Source organism: Meles meles, chromosome 5 (assembly GCF_922984935.1).
Source record: "Meles meles chromosome 5, mMelMel3.1 paternal haplotype, whole genome shotgun sequence".
NCBI classification, from domain to species: domain Eukaryota; kingdom Metazoa; phylum Chordata; class Mammalia; order Carnivora; family Mustelidae; genus Meles; species Meles meles.
In genome coordinates, this window is record NC_060070.1 from 78,061,639 (window position 1) to 78,085,254 (window position 23,616).

A 23,616-nucleotide genomic window follows, 5' to 3' on the forward strand; every position below is an offset into this window, starting at 1 on the left:
CAATTTATTCTTTGAAGCTTGCATAATTTGCAAAATATTATAGGTGAAAAGCTATGAATCAATCTAATTTTTGAATAAAGTTGCAAGAAGTATAAATAAAAATATTAGAAGTAGAATACAGCCATTGAAGCAAAGGATAATATATTACAAATAAATAAGTTATAGCCTAGGAAAGGAAGATTGGGTTAATATAAGAACACTTACTAACCTATCTGAATGCATCTAAAATTAAAAAAAAAGAAATATTATCATATTAATGTAGATTCAAAAACATTTAATAAAATATATTGCCTTTCCTGATAATTGAAGGAAACTACTTAATTGTAATAAAGACTACTTATTAAATAGCAATTTTACAATAAATAACAAAATAACTAAAATCTTTAATTTTAAAATCAGGAATGTGACTGAGATTCTTGCTATTGTCATTTAGATTTAACACTTTCTTGGAGAATCTTATGAATACATTAGGATATAAAATAAATACTACTAATACTAGGCATAAATGAAATTTTCCCCTTAAAGATATTATCTGAAAAAACCCAAGAGATGCTAGAAAATCTTCATTATATTAAAGAGAATTCAAACTTGAAAAAGGTGCCAAAGAAACATATTTTCCCCATTTTAATAATAAAAACTTAGGGGGAAATATTCTATTCACAATTGTTATGAAACCTACGAAACATATATGAATGAATTTAACAACAATGGCACAAAATCTATATGAAAATGTCTACAAAGTCTTATTGAACTGAAGATCAAAATAAGACAGATTAGAATGGAATGACAATGAGAAATCTAAACTTCATAAATTATCCCTCTGTCAAATTAATTTTTTAAAAAACCCACAATTCTAATTATAATCTTAATATGTTTTGTTTTGTTTTGAATTGAATATAATGATTTTAAAATTAACATTAAGGAATAAAAGCTGGAGAATAGCCAAGGGAGGTAAGAACAAGTAAAATATTGAGCAGACTTGTTTTACCATTTGTCACAATACTATAAACCCATTAAAATCACAAATTAGGTAGTGACATATGATGCAAATAAATCAGTAGAAGAGAACAGAGAAAAAATATGAGAAAAAATCCAGTACATTTCATAGTTTATATAAACAAATAAGATATTTCTATTATTTGGGAAAATAAATGATAGAACAAATGGTTTCCCATATGGAAGAAAATAATGTTGGTGTCCTACTTAATATTAAATACTAAAATACATCCCAGATTAATTAAAAGCTTACTATAAATATTAATAATATCTTGGAATATAATGTAGGATATTATATGTATAACTTCATTATCTTCATTACCGAGACAGGAAACTTAGAAAATACAAATACCTCCTGAGATAAAAATTTAAATAATAGTCATTTTAGTCAATGGGATCAAAACAAAAAAAAACATTAAGAGAGATGTGGAGAATTTTTTTAACACATATTGAAGGGTGACAGGTTAATTCTATAATATCAAAAGATGTTAATACCTATAAATAGAAACTAACTAGAAAATAAACATCTCAAGAAATGGGCAAAGATTTGGATCTTTTACAGTAATTATAAATTGATTTAACATATTCAAAGAGCAATCTGGGACTATAACATTAAATAGACGTCATTAGATTTCCATATCTTTGCACAACTTTTTGTCATCCTCTCAGATCTCATTGATAAAAAGAAAATGATCCCAGAGTAAAACATGTTAAATGTTTATTGTTATGCTTTTGGGTTAAAAAGGTAAGCTGAACATACAATGTGTACACTTCTGCAACTATTAGGAGAACATAAACAGCAGAGATATTTCAGCCAACTGATGAACAATTGCCAGTCCACTGTCCATGTGGCGGGGTGAACAGACACAAAGGAAGCTGAACTGTTAGGCAAAATTCTGCATATTCTGGAAACTTGAGGAAGGAACCTGTGAACAAAAGTATTAAAAATGGGCCAGGGGTGGGGTGGGGGGAGGTGGGCCAGAGAACAGGAATAATCCCTCTATGACTTTGACTTTCAGAACCAGCCAAACATTTATCTTTCCAGAGAAAGAAAAGAGGTTTTTAAATAATTAAGTAAATAAACAAATAGCTATAATATATAATAACTGTTAATTGAAATGATCTGAGTTTAAGGAAGGCAAGTGTTCAAATGCATAGAGAATCATCAAAATGATACATGCAAAGTACAGAGCTGAAGGCATTCATGTCTTTTCAAATTAAAAGACCTATAAAATTTTAAATTATATCCACACTTAGATACCTCATCTTGAAATGCTAACACAAGAAGGATAAAATGAGTATTTCAAGAACTTATGAAAGAATGAGGAAAAGATTGATATCAGACTTCCCATCAGTAGCACTACTCCCTAGAATGCAACTGAACAATGACTTCATGGACCTAAAGAAAAGTGACTCTCAACCCTGAATTCTGCATCTAACAGAACTATTACTCTATTACTCAACTGTAAATGTAGAAAAAACTCAGAAAGTTTACCTTGCCAACATGCCTTTTCAGGAAGTTGTGTGAAGTGTATCAGAAAGAAGTGTATCAGAAAGAAAAGACATTGCATCTAAGAAAGAATAAATCCAACTCATAGAACAGAGCAGGGAAGATAGATGTCTAGAGGCTCAGAGAGCAACCAATTTAGGTAAAAGCAAAAAGAGAGAGTACTATGAGAGAATTCTCCAGGGAAGAAGAACATACCATTAAAATAAAAAGCTACAGATAATATCATGATCAAATATGAAGAAAATGATATAAATTCAAACAGGAAAGCAATGTGTTCCCAAAATAACAGTAAAATGGATACCAAGCAATAGATAGAATGAATCAAGAATTAAAAATGTATTTAGGATATAGCTAGAAAACAAATAAACAAAAACAAACAACAACAACAACAAAAACTCCATTTCTCTTTTACAAAAGAAAAAAGAAAGGCAACCAGAAACTCTGGCAGGGGGTGAAGGGTGGTAAAAACAAAGTATGATCCAAAAGTAAATTAGGTTAAAATGATTTCTTCACTTTTACATACTCTCTAAAGTATATTCTCTACATATATAGATGATATACATATAGATCAATCTATCTAGTCCAGAATAACTATAAAGAGATTAGGACCAGTAGGAGAGAGGTAAGAGAAAGACTTTTATTTTATTGTAAATCCAATTTTAGTATTTGGTTCTGTAAAATAACTACATGAACAAACTTGATTTTTTTTTCAGGAAAGTAATACATACAACATATATATCACAACATGTTTCTCCTTCAAAATATTTTCCCAAAAATTATTAGATGATTTACAAACATGAATTTAGGTTGTCAAAATGTATTTACTTATATTTACTACATTTTATAAATCTTTAGTCACAGCCTAACTCCAAAATGAGAGCACAGACTATCTTCTTGTAGAACAAATGGCCCACACTTCCCCAAGGGAACACATCCTTTTGAGAATAAATTGCATTTACCATGTTGCATGATTACATTTATTTTAGGACTACAGGCTAAATCCATAAAACTTGTAATGATGGTTTTTTTTTTTCTCTTTTCCCTCCCAGGCTTATGGGAAAAGACTTATTTTCACAACTACTCTAAGTCATTAGAAGCATTGTTAATTTACTACTATCTCAAGTCTCTTCATCTCTAATCTATATTGATTTTCTGTCCTGAACACAGAAAGTGTGAATTTTTAATGCTTTAGCTGCAATAAGTTTCTTTTGGATATTTTTTTCTCCAAGAAAAATTGAATGAAAGAGGCAAGGCAACTGCTTGAACATAGATTAATAACTTTCTAGAAATGACTGCAAGGAGTGTACAAATTTTTAGGGAGGTAACATTATTAAAGGATATAAAGAAGTGAAAACATAAAGAAACATATGACCTAGAAATAAGACATACAAAGTGCTTCTCATTTATTACGTTGATTATAATCTCTGTCAGGACCTGAGCTCCATGAGCCATTAAAATTCAACTCATGGCCCATTATCAGTAAAAAGTAAATTTGAGAAATTTAGAGAAGTTTTTTTTCCCCCATACAAATTAAGTATGTGACTATCTGCTCTCATAGATCTTCTAAGGTGTGTATATATTTCCCAAATTGCCGTATCAGAATGTTTTAAAAAATGGGCCTTAGATATGTCCTTTGTTTAATTATTTAATATTTATAAATATATATTTATATAAATTTATATAGACAAATAAATAATTTATTTATTTAATTTTGAGAGAGAGTGTGCAAGAGCACAGGCACAGTAGAGGAGGGAGGGGCAGAGGGAGAGAGAGACTCTTAAGCAGGCTGCATGGTGGGTATGGATCTATCTCAGGACCCTGAGATCATGACCTGAGCCTAAATCAAGAGTCTGATGCTTATCAGACTGAGCCACCCAGGCACCCCAGGTCCTCTGGTGCTTCGGTCACTATGTGGCTCTCAGGTCTTCCCTGGATGACAAGGGGTTACTTTTCTTTAGTATGTTAGCTCAAGGAGAAGAAAATCAAGGAAGTCAAAGTAGGTGAGCTTGTCTTTTTTAAAAATTTTTTTAAAAGATTTTATTTATTTATTTGACAGAGAGAGGTAACAAGTAGGCAGAGAGGCAGGCAGAGAGAGAGGGGAAAGCAGGCTCCCCGCTAAACAGAGACCCCAATGCGGGGCTCGATCCCAGGACCCTGAGATCATGACCTAAGCTGAAGGCAGAGGCTTAACCCACTGAGCCATCCAGGTACCCCAGGTGAGCTTGTCTTAAACTGCTTCATTGTTTTCTTCTTAATCCTGTGCCCTCACCTTCAATGGGAAGAAGGATGTCTGTCAATTAACAAATCAATACTCATTGAGAAACACATGTAATTTATTTTTTAAAAATTGTTGTAAGGAAACAGAGTGGCCCAAATGGAGCTGTAGTTCTTAAAAAATGGTCAGAAATTAACATTTAAAACTTCAATATATTAACTAAAAAGAGTGTTTGATTATTTTATTAATTTGAAAGAATGAGTAGGGATATAATGATATAGTCTAATAGTTTATCATTCTTTTTAAAAATTTTTTTAAATTTATTTTTGTGTGTGTGAGAGAGAAAATGTGCACGCACAAGCATAAGGGGGGAGGGGTAGAGGGAGAAGCAGATTCCCTGCTGGGCTGGGAGCCTGACTCAGGAGTCAGGACTCCATCTCAGGGTCCCGGGATCATGACCTGAGCTGAAGACAGGCACTTAACCTACTGAGCCACCCAGACACCCTACATTCTTAAAACATCAGGAAGAAGGATGAATGAACATTGGTTCTTTTTCTAGCCATCACAGTCCTATTTTGTCAAATTAGCTTTAACCACATTATTTTAATCTCTTGCTTTTTCAGTGATAAAACAGGAAACTATTCCAATCATTCCTATTCATTTAATTTTAGGATTAGCTATTGCAGTCTAAACTGATGTCATGGCAAATCTCTGCACTAGATATGATAACATACATTAAAACATATTTTGCCAAATGATATGGGTAATACATAACATAATGTGTTTTTTTTCAATTACATAGACACAAATTCATCAATTCTTTAGAGCTCTTTACCAATAACAAATGTGGAAGGAGATAATTTGTCTTCAGTTGATATATATTAGATATAAATTATACTATACATACAGATGTGTCTACATATGAATTATCATCATCAAAATGCTGATTGCTATAAGAAAAGAAAAAACACCATTCTAAATCACTATTTCTGGAAATTAAGGATGCCCTATGATGATGATCTTTGGCAAGAAAAAAATATCCATCACTAAGGGTTTCTGTTCTTAATTCTTGAGACATGAGATCACTTCCTCACTAAATACAAAACTAAAACTATAATCCTTGATAAAGGATGGCAGATCACAATTTAAAATCTAAATTGCTCTCTAAATTGCCATGATGGATTTTAAGTTTTCCAATAACATAACAAAACTTGTTTTCCTTTGTTAGATAGATTGTGGCTCTCTGTACTGTGCTCCTAAGTGACAATTCAGTACAGGGGTTAAGGGCATGGGTTTGGCAGTTAAAAGGATCTGGGTCTATAAACTAACTTTGCTATTTCCTAGGTAGACATATGAATTTGGACAGAAATTGTGTGAATTAATGAGAGGTTCCTAGGAACTGTAGAGGAAGATGTCTAAGAGCATCTTTAGAAGGTAATGGAAGTGGTTAAAAAAAAAAAACTGATTCTTATATTACTGTGATCCTGGTACACTGTCCTCTCCTTTATTTTTATGAAATCAGAGTAGTGGATTTTTAGCTATTTTAAATTTATTTCTAGTTTCAGGACTGGGTTTCCTTGATCAAACCAGTGGGTCCAAGCTAAGAAAGGTATTATATTTTGTGTCAAAATAACTGAAATAGACAAGAAAAGTGGAAAGTTGGGGGAGTAAGAGAGTAAAGAAGAAAGGATGCAAGGAAAATGGGAAAAAAAGGTAGAAAGGAAGGAAAAAAGAAAGAAATCTTTTTGGCCATTTAGTATTCTGGTAACGTCCCCAAGAAAATTCCTGTGCCTTTAGCAGTTAGGAACTTACACACTCTTCAACTTACTTTAGACAATTTAGAGCAGTGCAACTTACTAACATTTTTTAGTCATTAAGAAACTGCTTTCCCATCACAACCTGCTTGCCAGTATCTTTAGTTCATATGATGTGCTGGACCGTTCCATTTATGACATGAGGAAATGCTTTCATGGGAGTCATTCGTATGTATTCATTTATAAATCATTCTGCAAGAGTTAATTAGGCCTTTCTGGGGGGAATTTGATGTCAAGAATTCTATAATACACAGGCTTCCTATAGGTTCTGGCTTCAGACTTCCTTTGCTTAGAATTGAAATCATCATTTTCCTTCAACATATTGTATTCCTTAAAATGCTGGAGACCCTCAAAGGGTACTGTTGAGTTCTTTTTCCAGTTACCTGTTTTAAATTTTTAAATATTTTTTCTTCACTCTTAGGAAAAAAAAAAAGGTTAGTAAACAAAACTCAATGAAGACTTATCATTATGCTTTTCAAAAGGATAATTAAATTTTATAATAAAAAAAGATTTCTTTATTTATTTTAGAGACAGAGAAGGAGAGAGAGTGTGTGTGGGAGGGGCAGAGGGAGAAGCTCAAGCAGACTCCCTGCTGAGCACGGAGACTGACATGTCTTTTGAGCCCACAGACCCTGAGATCATGACCTGAGCTGAAATCAAGAGTCAGACACTTAACCAACTGAGCCACCCAGGCACCCCTAAATTTTATAATATGTAAAGCAATAGAAGATAAAGGGACAGGGAGTTTATTTTAACAAGAGACAAATAATAAACATCAAAATAAAAATTGATGATATTTAAAGGATAAATATCTTTACTATATGATCAATACATAAAAACTGTTACGATAAACACTAAGACTCCAAAGAAAAAAATAAGCAAATGTAAATCCATACCAAAAGACAATCCTTCCAAAAATGATATACAAATGGAAAATAGCTAATGAACGTATGAAAAGTCCAACTCTGTCAAGATAAGAAATGCAATTCAAAACAAAAATGACATTTTCTTCTATCAGACTGACAAAGGTGAGAACAGATAATACTCAGGGTCAGGAAGAGTGCAGTAAAATAGATTCTGCTTTGTATTTGTGGAAGGATAATTCAGTAAAATAATGTTGGATAGGTAATTCCCAATTATGTACTAAAAACCTTAAAATTGTTCATATTATTTCATTATACTGAGATATTTCTTCTAAGGGATGAAATCACAAATAAAGATGAGAGTATTTTTATGAAGATGATTATATGGAATTATTTATCATAAAAACAAGGAAATCACATAATATATAATATATAACAACCCATAATATGTTATGTATTATTTTATAGTATGATAAACAACAAGAATGTAAAAGGTTAAATGAATATCTATATGAATTTAAAATTGTTTGATATAATGTTAAAAGAGATGAAGACCTATTTGAAATGTAGAAGAATCTGACATGTTTCTTTTTTTTTAAGATTTTATATTTATTTGACAGAAAAAGACACAGTGAGAGAGGGAATATAAGCAGAAGGAGTGGCAGAGGGAGAAGCAGGCTTCCCGCTGAGCAGGGAGCCAGACCTAGGGCTCGATCCCAAGACCCAAGCCAAAGGCAGACACTTAATGACTGAGCCACCCTGGGGCCACAGAATATGACATGTTTCAGTTGCACATACATGAAGGAAATATGCAGAAATATTAATAATACCTTTCAGTTTGAAATGATGAGTGTATTTCTATTTTTAAACTGAATTTTTTACAATGCAAAAATATAAAACAGCAGATAAAGAAATAATAAAGGCCTATATATTTAGGGGAGAAAAAAACAAATTTCACTGTTCATATCTGAATCTCCAGGACACAGAGAGCTTTTGGAAATTACCTAAGTGCAACAATACATTATCTTTAGTTACAGCTTGCCCCAGTTAGGCATTTTTCTGCTAAACACAGATTTTTCAATGATCACAATTTCTGGCATCTGTAATTTCATTCAGATTTCTTTTAACTTTCTTTAATTCCTTTGGTCATCTTTAGGCAAATTAAAAATATTAACTCCATTTTTATGTCAAATTCTCTACTTTCTGAATCAATGTTTGACTTTTAACATAGCATAACGAACATTAGAGTCCATCAATTTGATTATTCAGAAGTTTGTTATACAGAAAAAACACAGAAATAAATAGTTAGACCGGAAATCAGTACCAAAACTGAAATGATACTATAATATAAACCTAAAACACAGCATTAGTTTTTTTTTTTAATATTTTATTTATTTGACAGAGAGAAATCACAACAAGGCAGAGAGGCAGGCAGAGAGAGAGGAGGAAGCAGGATCCCCGTGGAGCAGAGAGCCCAATGTGGGGCTCCATCCCAGACCCAGGGACCATGACCTGAGCCAAAGGCAGAGGCTTTAATCCACTGAGCCACCCAGGTGCCCCACACAACATTAGTTTTGAGAAAAGGTAACAGGTGGAGGCCAGAAGGGCTATGAGAAGACTCTCAATGAAGACAGGAAGGACAGTAAGGAAGTGATTTTTGAGGACTGGGGGGAAAAAGATTTATAGTAGATTACTATCAGAACAATGAGCTTGACCATTGGCTGCGATATTAGGAAGAAAGAAAATATACCTATCAACTTGGGATCTGGCTAAGTGGATTTCCAAGCAAACAGCTGACTGTGTTATTTGCCACCTTTTAGCCACACATAGTATGATAAGTATAAGAGAGGGATGAGCAAAAGAGAGACAAATTCAGTTTCTAAGCAGAATTTAGATTTATTTCCAACTCAGGACTTCCAGAGTTGGAAAATGAAGGTTTCACATTTACAGAATCTCCAACTGGCATGAGGTTTTTCAAGTAAGACACTGTCTCACAGAAAAGATAAAATTCAGAATGCTGTTTGCAAGTTGAGATCAAAGCAAAGATGTTGCTCTAAGACCCATTGTAAAGACCTCAGATTTCAGAGACACTCTTAGCTATATAAAATATCTAACAATCTTAAAGGTGTTGCTTGGCATCTTAATTCTCATCTCATGTTAGAGCGAACAGTCTGTCTTCAGAAGATTTGTGGGTATGTGTTTAATTTAAAGGGATGGGATTATAATTTGATACATAGAAATTCTACAAAATCATTTAAAGAGTTGTAGCAGCCTGGAATAAAAGGGAAAAAAATCGTTCAATCACTAACTTAGAACACCTTGCTCTATTTTAAATGGCTTGCCATTCTATCGCTAGTCTATATCTTTTCAAATTTAATATCATTTCAAATAATATCATTTCAAATAATAATTACAAGAAAAATATTAAAGCTAACTTTTATTGACACTTTTTAAATACCAAGCATTGTACTAAGGACATTTTACAGGATATTCCATTTATTCCTCCCAACAAAACTCTGAGTTTTCAAACCGTTCGAACATTTTGATCCACATCTAGATTTTTATTCTGAGATCTTTATCGGGAACAGAGATGACATATTTATAAGTTTATACTTAGAGCAACATTATTTATACACATAAAATCACAGAGGACCCTCAAGTCTAATGAAAGAGAACAGTTAAATTAATAATCTTTCATATAATGACTTATAACTAATTAATTGAAGCTTATGAGATAATATAATTATTCTCTTATGTTTAAAGTAGGAAAACCAAAAATTGGTGAGGTCATGCTTGTCTAAAAATAAAAAATAAAAAAATGGCAGATACAAGATTTCAGTCCTGATATTATGACTTTGGAAGACCCACTCCCAATCACGTACTATTTTCCCTATATTGGATCATATTACAATTTATATAAGAAAGTGAATGGTCCTATCATATCTTGTGTATTGAAAAACTTCACCCTGCAACAAAACACATCGTACTTTTTACATGATTTACATGGCTATATACCCTTAGAGAGGACATGGACTCATTTCTAGGCATGTACCCAGAGAAGAAAGCTATGGGTTTCTCACTCATCCTTAGCCAGACAGTGGATCCCTTGGTCCAGCTGTCACAACATTGTCTGTTTCAGTCCCAGTGAGCTTTATCTAGGTTCCAGATGACTGGGACAGCAGGTCAGAAGAGGGCATCTTTTATGTGAAGGAGGCCTTTGTGAAACCTGAGAAGGCTTGCTGGTTTGTGTTGAATAAGGCAGAGTTTTAGCTGCACTAGCTTATATATATATTCCTTTACCATAAAATTGCTTTATAATTTTAAATAAATGCTTATAGGCTTTTCCTTTGTCAAAAATAGAAGAGAAAAAATGATGAAACTAAAAAAAATCTACATTAATGAAGAGCTATAACTGAGATTGGAGGCACATACAAAAGTAAAAAATTCTAAGTTATGGTTCCCATAGCAACTGCAACACAGTTGGATTTCACTTTTATGTTAAGTAAGTTTAACTTGAGTGGAGATGCAAAATACTTCCTCTGAAGCAAAAAGAGAATTATGGAAAATATACAGACTACGGTCTAGGTTCTTCTGGCTTTCAAAAGTATCAAATATTAACCCCAATATATGTAAATATTTTGACATCAGAGCTACATACTCATTTGTATTGATTTTAAACTATATTTATTCAATTTATAAAATATGATTATTTAAAATGGGGAAGATTCCCATCAAAATCTGTTAAATCAAAGGACACAATCTTATAGTTTGGAAATATAGGGGCATAGTTATGTTTTTAATTAAAATGGAATACTTACTGGAAGTGTAGTTTATGAAAATACAATCTGATTATGTTCACCGTCAAGTGTTTTAAACTTGACATTTTCAGTTACTATAAATGTAATCTGAAACTAGGAGAACAACCTAATAGTACTTTAAGGAGAGGATATACATATAAGTTTTCAAGACATTTGTAGTTTGCATCTTTACTCCAATTTTTCTTTTTTTAAAGAAGCAGGAAAGGTACTTACTCCTGTTATGTAACGAGGTCTATATTGAATAGTTCCAAATAAACCAAGAATGACGATAATAATATGTACAAAATTTGCCAGGATAGGTGCCCACTGATATCCAAGGAAGTCAAATATTTGCCTCTCCAGCACACAAACCTAGAATAGCAAAACAGGATATATAAACATAAGCACAGTGGTGAGAGAGAGAAAAAAAAAGGATCATATTGCATTATAATTAGCAATTATATTTGTTTTACTCTATCTGCCATTTGTCTTTAACAGTGAGACTGACATTTTCAGGTATATTTTTCAAAGAAACACTATGGAAGTTGTAGATCCACAGATAGCTACAATCTTTTTAAGGATGACTTTGTGGAGGTATCAAGCCATATTCACCGGATATCATCTGTGTAGTTGAAGGATAAATTATATCGTCATATGCACTAACTCTTGGATTCATCAACCAGCAAGTTTGCAAAGTCCACACAAAGGGTTTACTGTTAGGATCTGCTCAAATGTCATTATACAGGTTGGGAATAAAACAAAGGGGATTGACGTAGAGGAAAAATAACTCATCACCAAGTCAACTGATCTGCATTCTGGACTTAGATCTGACTCCAAACAGCTGCCGTCCCCTAGCTCAGTCTAGCCCTTGTCTGGGATTCTGATGCCTCACTTGTAAAATGCGTGATTTTGACTATTGTTTAGGGTTCTACTACCCCAATTTAACCTGGATTATAAATGAAACATGACTTTTTTTTTTTTTCTGTCATACCCAGTTACCTATATAACTGGCAAAAGGGTGAAAAAAGGACATGAAAATAATGGGGAACAAATATAAAAATAAAGCATCACTGTTATAAAAGCATGGAACTTAGTTCATTTCTAATTATCCTACATTAATCTGTGCTTACAACTTTACAGTTAACAGACAGGTACAAATCTGAGGAGTAAGAGAAGAAAAACAAAACCAGCCAGCCAGCTAACCAACCAACCAACCAGACAAAAGCTGCCAAAATCAAGAAGTGCCATTTGATATTGAGAAGGAAAACCCTGATAGCTGTGGAAGTCTCTCATCAGATCTAACAAAGCAAAAGAGGAATGGTGAGTTAAACTCAGCTTCGTCCTTCGTGTCTTCCCTCAGGTGGAATGATAATCAACTGTTTGGAGTAAAACATTATGATAGGACCTGATGATCTTCCACACAGAGATTCAACAATTTTTTTTTTTCCCCAAGCCAGTTACTAACATCACTAACATTACTAACACAGTTACTAACATCACTGTGCTTTAATGATATTCCTTGTCAGGATACTAACTCTCAAATTAGTGTGCTTTTAAATTAAATAGCTGTAGCTCACTTTGAACATTCCTTGAATGATCATTATTCCCACTGCATTTCTTTAGCTGCACAGCACACATTTCCACCAGGCATTGAAAAAGAAAATAAATTCATGACAACTGTTTGCATAACACTTCTGTTTCCTAAGGCATGCTGGGTACCATATAAGGGCTGTAATGGTAATCCAGCCTTGTCAAATCTTCATTTTCACTTAGTCTTGGCAGTGATTAAAAAAGAGAGAATGTAGTCTGTTCTACCTTGCATATTCTAAATTCACAATACCCACCGGAGTTGCAAAAGTGGAATGTAAATAACATTGCCTATGACTCCAGATTCATAAACCTTGAAACGCCTTCTGATGAAACATTCCTTCAGTGCTATCTTGCAGTCAACACTGCACATAAAGGAGACCCATTTGTGGTGTTAGGAAGTATTATGTATGCCTTGTTTTCAAATCCATTAATGGTACCAAAAAATAAGTGGTTGTTCTCAGAGTCTCATTGCTAATCATCTGTATAAAAGCTCACTCCAACATAGAACTCTCCATCTTGATCCTATGAATAAACAGTAAGTAGGAATGTAAACAGCAGCCAGAGGAATCTAAACTCTATAAATTTTGAGCATCATGACTGTGGGGACCCAGCAAGGAAAAAGTATAGAGGATGAAACGCATTAGTCAAACAGTGGGAAATCTCTCAATAAATGCACCAATGGAAGAAAATAGCAGCACCATCGTTAATTATAAAAAATATATAGATGATAATATACTTGCAAAGCCTGCATGGCTAAATGAAGTTACATCAACATGTATTAGTCTTTTTTTTTTAATGACAAAATTAAAAACTTTCATCAAACATTACTTACAAGGTTATGCAGACTGAATAAGTTAATGTCCAATTCTTCACATAATATTTCTGCTTTTACCTTTGATTGGCCCTATTAGCCATCATAAGTAGCTTTATCATAGGTTCTGTAATTTAGAGCTGGGGCTGGAGAAGGGAAGATTTTCTGAAAAATTCAGAGAGTATAACAGGGATGACATTATATGGAAGCAGTTGCAGTCTTTTCTATGAACTCCTTCCCAACTGAAAGAATATTAACTATGGAATTACTGAAAGGGTGATGGGCATGGAAGCAGGAGAACAAATATTAGTTAAAACGCTCAGCATGTGATGGGCATTCTGGTTATCCCCAGTCATGTATTACCTCATTGATTCTGCACAAACCCCAGAGAGGTCAATATTGTCTTATTTTTCAGATTAAGAAATCTAACATAGAGTGTGGCTAAGCGAATCTCTTGATGTCTTAGAAGTGATAAATGCTAAACAAACAAACAAAAGCAAAACCCCAAAACACAGGATTCTGTGCATGGTCCCTCAGCTCTGTCCCTACGTTGCAGACTTGTCCAAAACCAAAGTCCAAACCAAACCCAGTCCAAAACCAAAAAGCTTTTGCAGTTTATGCTATAGGCCTATGCTGGTTACAGGGTACATGCTATGTTTTTACTTTATTATTTACTGTGAAATAACGTAGAGAATTTCTTTGATCATACTTGTCAATTCACGACACTAGTCAAGACAAAGCTCCTTTTTGGTTTTATTTTATTTTATTATTTGCCTCCTTCAACCCATGTTCTGCCTTTAGTCTCCTTTCTCCTATTGGACCCTCTGTAATAAATGTGCTTTATGTTTTTTCCATACTCGTCATACAAATATATGTATATGGCCTTGAAAAACATATACAGATCTTCCTTGACTTACAATTGGGTTATGTCCTGATAAACCCATCACAGGGTGGAAACATAAGTCAAAAATGCACTTAATACACTTCATGTCTCAGACATCTGAGTCTCAGACATCCTGAGGTCTTCCTTGTGGCTTGAATGTGCTCGGAACACTTACATTAGTGAACAGCACGGAAACACCACCATCTAACACGAAGCTATTTTATAATAAAGTGTTGGATATCTCATGTAATCTATTGAATACTATATGCACAGTTAAAAACAAAATCGCTGTATGGGTACAGAATGTAAGGGTACTGGTTGTTTACCCTTGTGATCTTGTAATTACCTGGGAGCTGTGGCTCCCTGCCTCTTGCCCAGTATAATTACAGAGGACTGCACTGCATGCCACTAGTCTGGGAAAAGAACCAAATTCACAATTTGAAGTAATTTTCTAGTGAATACATATTGCTTTCACACCACTGTAAAGTAAAAAAATCATAAGTCAAACTTTCCTGAGTTGGGGATTGTGTGTCCTGTTGCTGTTTCTATGTGTCATTTTCAAATGAAAGGTCTTACGGAATAAGTCTCTTTCATGCTTGTTTGTTTAGCTCTATATAAATTTAGTTCTTTGTGCTTGGCTTCTAGATAGTGGTCTATTATTAATGCATAACTTGGTGCTTTCCACACAGAATTCTATTCTTTTATAATACTATTATTTATGAAGTTTCTGTTTGTTAATATAGAGGCTAATCTTTACTATTTATTATTTCTGCATCTATGGAGATAATCACTTCATTTTCTTCTATCATTAATGTGATTGTTTAGATTGATTAGTTTTTGCCATGTTCAATTATCCTTTTCTTCCTGGGAAAAATCCCTACTTGAAATTTAATATTATTTTTTACCACAGTTTCAGTTTGGGTTAAATAAAATTTTATTTGGAAGTCTTGTATGGATTAACCGACCCAGAACTTAATTATCTTTCTCTCTTTTTCTCTATCTCTGTTAAAGAGGTTGCAACAGTCTTAAAACATAAGGTAAAATGTTCATTTAAGCACTTAACAAACTTTGAAGAAACCATCAGTCCTATTCTCTTTCTCCAAAAGTAACCTGTGTCAATTTGTGGAAGTTAAGTATTTAGCTTTTCAGGAAAATATTGTATGTACTTGCCAGCACATAGGCCTTTATCTGTCATATATATGTGTGTGAAATTTTTTCACACAATTTTATTTACATAAATAGGATTGCAATGTACATGTGGCTTTTTACCTTGCACTTTGTGATGTTTGTGGATGTTTCTCTACATGACTACAACCTACATGTAGAGATCTACCTCATTATATCCTCATTTAAGCATTCTATTTTAACAGATATTCATTTGGTTGTCAATTTTTGGCTGTAACACACTTGAGTGCATTAAAAACCTTGTACATGTGTGTTGGTACATCCATAGGCTAAATCCCCAGAAGGGAAAATGTTGAACATGCTGAAAATTCTGATTGCAAAATGGCAAATATTATAAAAAGTGTTATTAATTCTCTTTGATATACACATATAAACTGTTTAAACATGAAAATGATTCCTCTTTTGCATTTTAGCAAACATGAATTTTAGTAATTATTGTTCACCTGCAAAAGTTTTCATAAACCAAAAAAGTTCAACTTCAACTGGAAAAGGTTTTCAAAAACCTTTCTTATAAGTACATTAAGTAGAATTCATCTTACTAACAATGAAAACAAATATTCATAAAAAGCATCTGTGAAATACCTTTAGGATTAATGTATTTATTGACTTTTCAAACTAGAAGAGACTCACTCAACACTCCTCAATGTACCTCTGAGAAAACTGGGCCCAATTAAGTAAATAATTTGCTAAGTTAAGTTTGACCCCTTAATAGGAGAGTATTCAGTCTGAAATGAGTGTGCTTCAAATGTTTGCATAGCAAATTGAGAGTCACTCATATTTCCTATGTAGCTATTGCCATTTAACTTTATTAACAAGGCAATTACAAGTGCAATAACACTTTAAAATATATTTTTTATAACAGGATGTTTATAGCTAGTTGTTTTCAACGGGTGAGACTCAGAATTGGTCTCCTTAAGACCCTGCATTTTGCTAATAACTACTAAGATTTCTTAATAAATTTTTCTCCGAAATATTTCTGTAATTTTATGTCCCTAAAATATAACTTATAAGTTACTACAATTGATACGCAATAAAACTTATACACAGAATTTGAGAAAAAAATTGGCTTTTTTATATCATCATGGTAGAACATGGATTCCTTGATTTAAAAAGAAATTTAAGTGTGTTATTAGAGGCTAGTGAAAACCAAATCGTTTCTACTGCTAAATTTTAGATTGAAATTAAATTTTTCTATGGCCACACCTGTTCTTCCTGTACCCTCTCTGATTTCACTGTCCTCACTCTCCACTAGGAACCCACACTTTCAGACTGTCTCCACACTCAGGTCCCTGGAGAGAGATAAGATAGCCTCAGACTGGGATGCTAAGGCAAGCAGAGTTCTCCAATTAAAAGTCCCTTTGCAGAGCAATCAAGCTTCCAGACGTGCCCCTCTCCTGGCTTCGTGGAGTTTCCTCACAGTATGGCCCCCAAACGCCAGTCTCCGTTCCCACCTCAAACAAAGAAATCGGGACTGCCTCCTGCCCCCAAGCCAGGGCAGACATCAACATCTCAGTACTTGCATAAGGGAGAAAAAGAACAGCAAGAAGCAATTGAACCTATTGATGAAGTACAAAATGAAATAAAGAGACTTAATGAACAAGCCAATGAGGAGATTTTGAAAGTAGAAAAGAAATATAACAAACTCCGCCAACCATTTTTTCAGAAGAGGTCAGAATTGATTGCTAAAATCCCCAATTTTGGGGTAACAACATTTGTCAACCATCCACAAGTGTCTGCACTGTTTGGGGAGGAGGATGAAGAGGTGCTGCGTTATCTGACAAGAGTTGAAGTGACAGAATTTGACGATATTAAATCAGGTTACAGAATGGATTTTTATTTTGATGAAAACCTTTACTTCGAAAATAAAGTTCTCTCCAAAGAATTTCATCTGAATGAGAGTGGTGATCCATCTTCAAAGTCCACTGAAATCAAATGGAAATTTGGAAAGGATTTGATGAAACGTTCAAGTCAAACAGAATAAAGCCAGCAGGAAGAGACAGCATGAGGAACCAGAGAGCTTCTTCACCTGGTTTACTGGCCATTCTGATGCAGGCGCAGATGAGTGAGGACAGGTCATCAAAGATGATATTTGGCCAAATCCATTACAGTACTACTTGGTTCCCGATATGGATGACGAAGAAGGGGAAGGAGAAGAAGATGAAGATGATGATGATGATGATGATGATGATGATGATGATGAAGAAAGATTGGAAGATACTGATGAAGAAGGAGATGAGGATGAAGGTGAAGAAGATGAAGATGATGATGAGGGGGAGGAAGGAGAGGAGAATGAAGGAGATGAATAATGGATCCCAACCTTCCTTTTTAAATTTTCTTCAGGCCCTGGGGGCAAGTTACCATTGTTTCAGATTTTTTGTTTTTGTTTTTGTTTTTTTTTCTTTTTCTTTTCTCCTCTCATGCTCATTTGCCCTGGTTTGTGAAGTCTCCCTTTTCTCTCCCTTTATACCATGGTTCTCAGCTTATTTGGGGGGAAAATACCTTGATCAGAATACAGTGGGAAAAGAATCTCTACCCCTTTTTGTTCCAAATTCATTTTTGTCCCTTCCTGTCTCAACAAAAACAAAAACTTTATCGATTCAACACCATCGTGCTCTGTGGGAAAAAAGAAAATCCTTCTGCTCCCTTAGCTCTGCTGGAAGCTGGAGGATGCTAGGCCCCTATGTAGCAGTGCATAAAATTCTAGCTTTTTTCCTCCTTTCTCTATATATTGGGCTCAGAGATTACACTGTATCTCTATGTGAATATGGACAGTTAGAATTTACTAACATGTACCTGTCTACTTTCTCTTGTTTAAAAAAAAGGAAAAAAAAAACTTTAAAAAATGGGGTTATAGAAGGTCAGCAAAGGGTGGGTTTGAGATGTTTTGGTGGGTTAAGTGGGCATTTTGCCAACATGTCTTCTCCTTTGACATGTTAAATTATGATGTTTAATGGGCATCCTTGCAGTTTAAGATGACACTTTTAAAATAAAACTCTCTCCTAATCATGACTTGAGCCCTGCCACTCAATGGGCAAATCAGCAGAACCTGTAGGATCTTATTTGGAATTGACATTCTCTATTGTAATTTTGTTCCTGTTTATTTTTAAATTTTCTTTTTGTTTCACTGGAAAAGAAAGATGATGCTCATTTTTAAATGTTAAAAGTATACAAGCTGTTTTATTACAATAAAACTAAATGTTTTTTTTAAAAAAAGTCCCTTTGCAGAGGAAGCAAGATGGTGGAGGAGTAGCAGATTGAAATATTATTAGGTCCCAGGAGTTCAGCTAGATAGTTATCAAACCATTCCAAACACCTACAAACTCAACAGGAGATACAAGAGAAAAGAGCAACAATTCTAGAAATAGAAAATTGACCACATTCTGGAAGGTAGGATGTGTGGAGAAGTGAATCTGAAGTGATGGGAAGATAGACCCCAGGGGGAGGGGACAGCTCCCAGCAAGTGGTGGAGCTTCCCTCACAGGGACAGTGTGGTCTCAGGACCTGCAGAGTCACAGAAAGACCAGGGGTGTCTGAGCATAGCAGAGGTGTCAGGTATTAGAGCGGGGAAGCCAGCTACAAAGACAGAGCCAAGGAGTGAGCTCTCAGTTCAGGATTACCTTAAACCATGATCCAATGCAGAATCAGGCCACTGCTCTTTGAGCAGGGACTCCACACATGGCAGATCCAGAGAGGCCCCCCCCCCCCCTTCCTCCTCTAGGAGGAGTGGTGCGGGAGCACACTGCAGGAATCTCCTGGGTTTGGAGACTCCAAATGGGGCTGTGTGCCAGAGATAAAAATGCTCAGTCACAGGCTGGGTGAACACGGAGTGTGGCCAGAACCCAGGGAGACAGGAGGGATTGACTGCTTTTCTCTGAGAGCACACTGGGGAGTGAGGCCCAAGCTATCGGCTCCAACAGGGCCGGAGATTTGGAGGCCACAATTTTCATTCCCATCCTGCAGAGCTCTATGTAAAGCGTTCAGGTAACAAAAGCTCCTGAGAGCAAACCGGAGCAGATTACTTAGCCTGACCCTTGGCAAGGGTGGTGCAATTCCGCCTCAGGAAAAGACACTTGAGAATCACTGCAACAGGCCCCTACCCCAGAAGATCAACAAGAACAACCAGCCAAGACCAAGTTCACCAATCAAGGAGAACTTTGGAACTCCAGCGCTAGGGGAAAGAAGTACATAGTATTCATAGCTTTTCCCCCATGATCCTTTAGTCTTATAAAGTTAATTTTTAAATTTTTTTTTCCTTATTCTATTTTTTAAATGTTTCCTCTTTTCTATTTTAACTGTTTTATCTTAACAGTACCTTTTAAAAATATTTAAAAATTTTCATTGTTATAGTCATATTTTATCCCTTCATTGTACTTAACCTTATTTTTTGTATACATATAGGGGTTTTTTAAATTAAAATTTTGGGATACACTTTCCTCTCATAGACCAAAATATACCCCAAATCTAGCACATGGCTTTGTTCTAGTCTCCAGCCTGATAACATTCTCTCCTCTTTTTATTTCTTCTTTTTCCAACCAACTTACCTTATCAATTCCTTTCTTAGAATCTTTTTTAAGTTTTCATCTTTACACTCATATTCCATCCCTTCATCAGGTTTACCCTTATTTTTGTATATATATGTTTTTCTTTCTTTAAAATTTTGGTAGGTAGTTTCTCCTAAGAGACCAGAATACACTCAAAATCAAGTTGGTGGCTCTGTTCTACTCACTAGTCTAATAGATATGTGTGTGTGTGTGTGTGTGTGTATTTTTTCCCCCTTTTCTCCCCCCATCCCCCCAGTGTTGGATCACTTCTGATTTTGTTAGCATATATTTTCCTTGGGGCTTTGCCACCCTTTAAGTATTTTATTCTCTCATTGATATATTCTTTTTTTTTTAAGATTTTATTTATTTATTTGACAGAGAGCGATCACAAGTAGGCAGAGATGCAGGCAGAGAGAGAGGGGGAAGCAGGCTCTGTGCTGAGCAGAGAAACCGATGTGGGACTTGATCCCAGGACCCTGAGATCATGACCTGAGCCGAAGGCAGCGGCTTAACCCACTGAGCCACCCAGGTGCCCCAGCTCGTTCATATATTCTTATCTGGATAAAATGACAAGGCAGAAAAACCAACCACAAAAATAAAAACAAAAACAAAACAAACAAACAAACAAAAAAACCAAGAGGCAGTACCAATGGCCAGGGACCTAATCAATATGGATATTGGTAATATTTCAGAACTAGAGTTCAGAATGATGATTATCAAGGTGCTAGCTGGGCTCAAAAAGGGCATGGAAGGTATTAGAGAATCCCTTTCTGGAGAAATAAAATCCCCTTCTGGAGAAAAAAAAAAAGAACTAAAATCTAACCAAGCTGAAATCAAAAAAGCTATTAATGAGGTTCAATAAAAAATGGAGACTATAACTGCTAGGATAAATGAGGTGAACAGAGAATTAGTGATATAGAAGATCAAATGAAGGAGAATAAAGAAGCTGGGCAAAAGTGAGACAAACAACTACTGGACCATGAGGGGAGAATTTGAGACATAAGTGATACCGTAGGACAAAACAATATTAGAATAATTGGGATCCCAGAAGAAGAGGGAGAGAGGGGCAGAAGGTATATTGGCACAAATTATAGAAGAGAATATCCCTAATTTGGTGAAGAGAACAAGGATCAAAATCCAGGAGGCACAGAGAACTCCCTCAAAATCAATAAAAATAGGTCAACACCTCGTCATCTAATAGTAAAATGTACAAGTCTTAGTGACAAACAGAAAATCCTAAAATCAGCTCGGGACAAGAAGCCTGTAACATACAATAGTAGAAATACTAGATTGGGTGCAGACTTATCCACAGGGACATAGCAGGCCAGAAAGAACTGGCATGATATATTCAGAGCACTAAATGAGAAAAATATGCAGCCAAGAACACTATATCCACCTAGGCTTTCATTGAAAATAGAAGAGGTAAAAAGCTTCAAGGACAAACAAAAATTAAAAGAACTTGCAAACACAAAAGCAGGCCTACAGGAAATATTGAAAGGAGTCCTCTAAGCAAAAAGAGAACCAGAAAGGAACGAGACAATATACAGTAACAGTCACCTTACAGGCAATGCAATGTCACTAAATTCATATCTTTCAATAGTTACCCTGAATATAAATGAGCTAAATGGCCAAATCAAAAGAAACAGGGTATCAGAACTGATTTAAAAAAAAAAAACAAAAACCAAGACCGTACAATATGCTGTCTACAATAAATTAATTTTAGACCTACAGACACCTCCAGATTTAAAGTGAGGGGTGGAAAACAATTTACCATGCTAATGGACATCAAAAGAAAGCTGGAGTGGCAATACTTATGTCAAATAAATTAGATTTTAAGCCAAAGACTATAAGAGATGAGGAAGGGCACTATATCGTACTTTAAGAATCTGTCCAACAAGAAGATCTAACAATTTTAAATATATATGCCCTAACATGGAAGCAGGAAACTATATAAATCAATTAATAACAAAATCAAAGAAACACATTGACAATAATACAATAATAGTAGGGGACTTTAAAACCCCCTCACTGAAACAGACAGATCAACCAAGCAAACGAACAACAAGGAAATAAAGGTCCACCCTGGACTAGATGGACATCACAGATATATTCAGAACATTCCATCCCAAAGCAGCAGAACACACACTCTTCTCTGGTGCACATGGAACATTCTCCAGAATAGATCACATCCTGGGTCACAAATCAGGTCTCTACTGGTACCAAAAGATTGGGACCATTCCCTGCATATTTTCAAATCACAATCCTCTAAAGTTAGAACTCAATCCCAGGAAGAACGTTTGAAAGAACTCAAATACATGGAGACTAAAGAGCATCCTACTAAAAAATGAACGGGTCAACCAGGAAGTTAAAGAAGAAATTTTAAAATTCTTAATTTCAAATTTAATTTCAAATTCTTAATTTCAAATGAAAATGAGAACACAACTGTTCAAAATCTTTGGGACACAGCAAAGGCAATCTTGAAAGGAAATAATAGAGCAATACAAGCCTTTCTCAAGAAACAAGAAAGGTCTCAAGTACAGAACCTAACTTTACACCTAAACGAACAGGAGAAAGAACAGCAAACAAAGCCTAAACCTGGCAGGAGAAGAGAAATCATAAGGATCAGAGCAGAAATCAATAAAACAGAAACAAACAAACAACAACAACAACAAAAAACAGTAGAACAAATTAATGAAACTAGAAGCTGGTTCTTTGAAGGAATTCGTAAGATTGATAAACCCCTGGCCAAACTTATCAAAAAGAAAAGAGAAAGGACCAAATAAATGAGATCATGAATGAAAGAGTAAAAATCACAACTACTAACAAAGAAATACAAGCAATTATAAGAACATATTATGAGCAACTATACGCCAGCAAATTTGACAATCTGGAAGAAATGGATACATTTCTAGAGACATATAAACTATAAAAACTGTACCAGGAAGAAATAGAAAACCTGAACAGACCCTTAACCAGTAAAAAGTTTGAAGCAGTCATCAAAAATCACCCAACAAACAAGAGCTCAGGGCCAGGCAGCCTCAGGAATTCTACCAAACATTTAAAGAAGAATTAATACCTATTCTCCTGAAGCTGTTCCAAAAAACAGAAATGCAAGGAAAACCTCCAAGCTCATTTTATGAGGTCAGCATTACCTTGATCCCAAAACCAAAGACCTCATCGAGAAGGAGAGTTACAGACCAATATCCCTGATGAACATGGATGTGAAAATTCTCACCAAAATACTAGCCAGTAGGATCCAACAATACATTAAAAGGATTATTCACCATGACCAAGTGGGATTTATTCCTGAGTTGTAAGATTGGTTCAATATCTGTAAATCAATCAATCTGATACAATACATGAATAAAAGAAAGAACAAGAACCATATGATACTCTCAATAGATGCTGAAA

At 34.7% G+C, this 23,616-nt stretch overlaps 1 protein-coding gene and 1 pseudogene across 2 annotated transcripts in view; one reads left to right on the plus strand and one right to left on the minus strand.

Annotated features, from left to right (window-relative positions):
- NKAIN2 (sodium/potassium transporting ATPase interacting 2) overlaps positions 1–23,616 on the minus strand; it is a 1,028,170-nt gene that overhangs the window by 535,263 nt on the left and 469,291 nt on the right. For both annotated transcript variants that reach the window (XM_046006830.1, XM_046006829.1), the window contains one exon: positions 11,430–11,567. In XM_046006830.1, coding sequence (XP_045862786.1) covers positions 11,430–11,567 — 138 coding nt within the window. The remainder of the gene's footprint in view (positions 1–11,429; positions 11,568–23,616) is intronic.
- LOC123942724 lies at positions 17,085–17,970 on the plus strand (annotated as a pseudogene).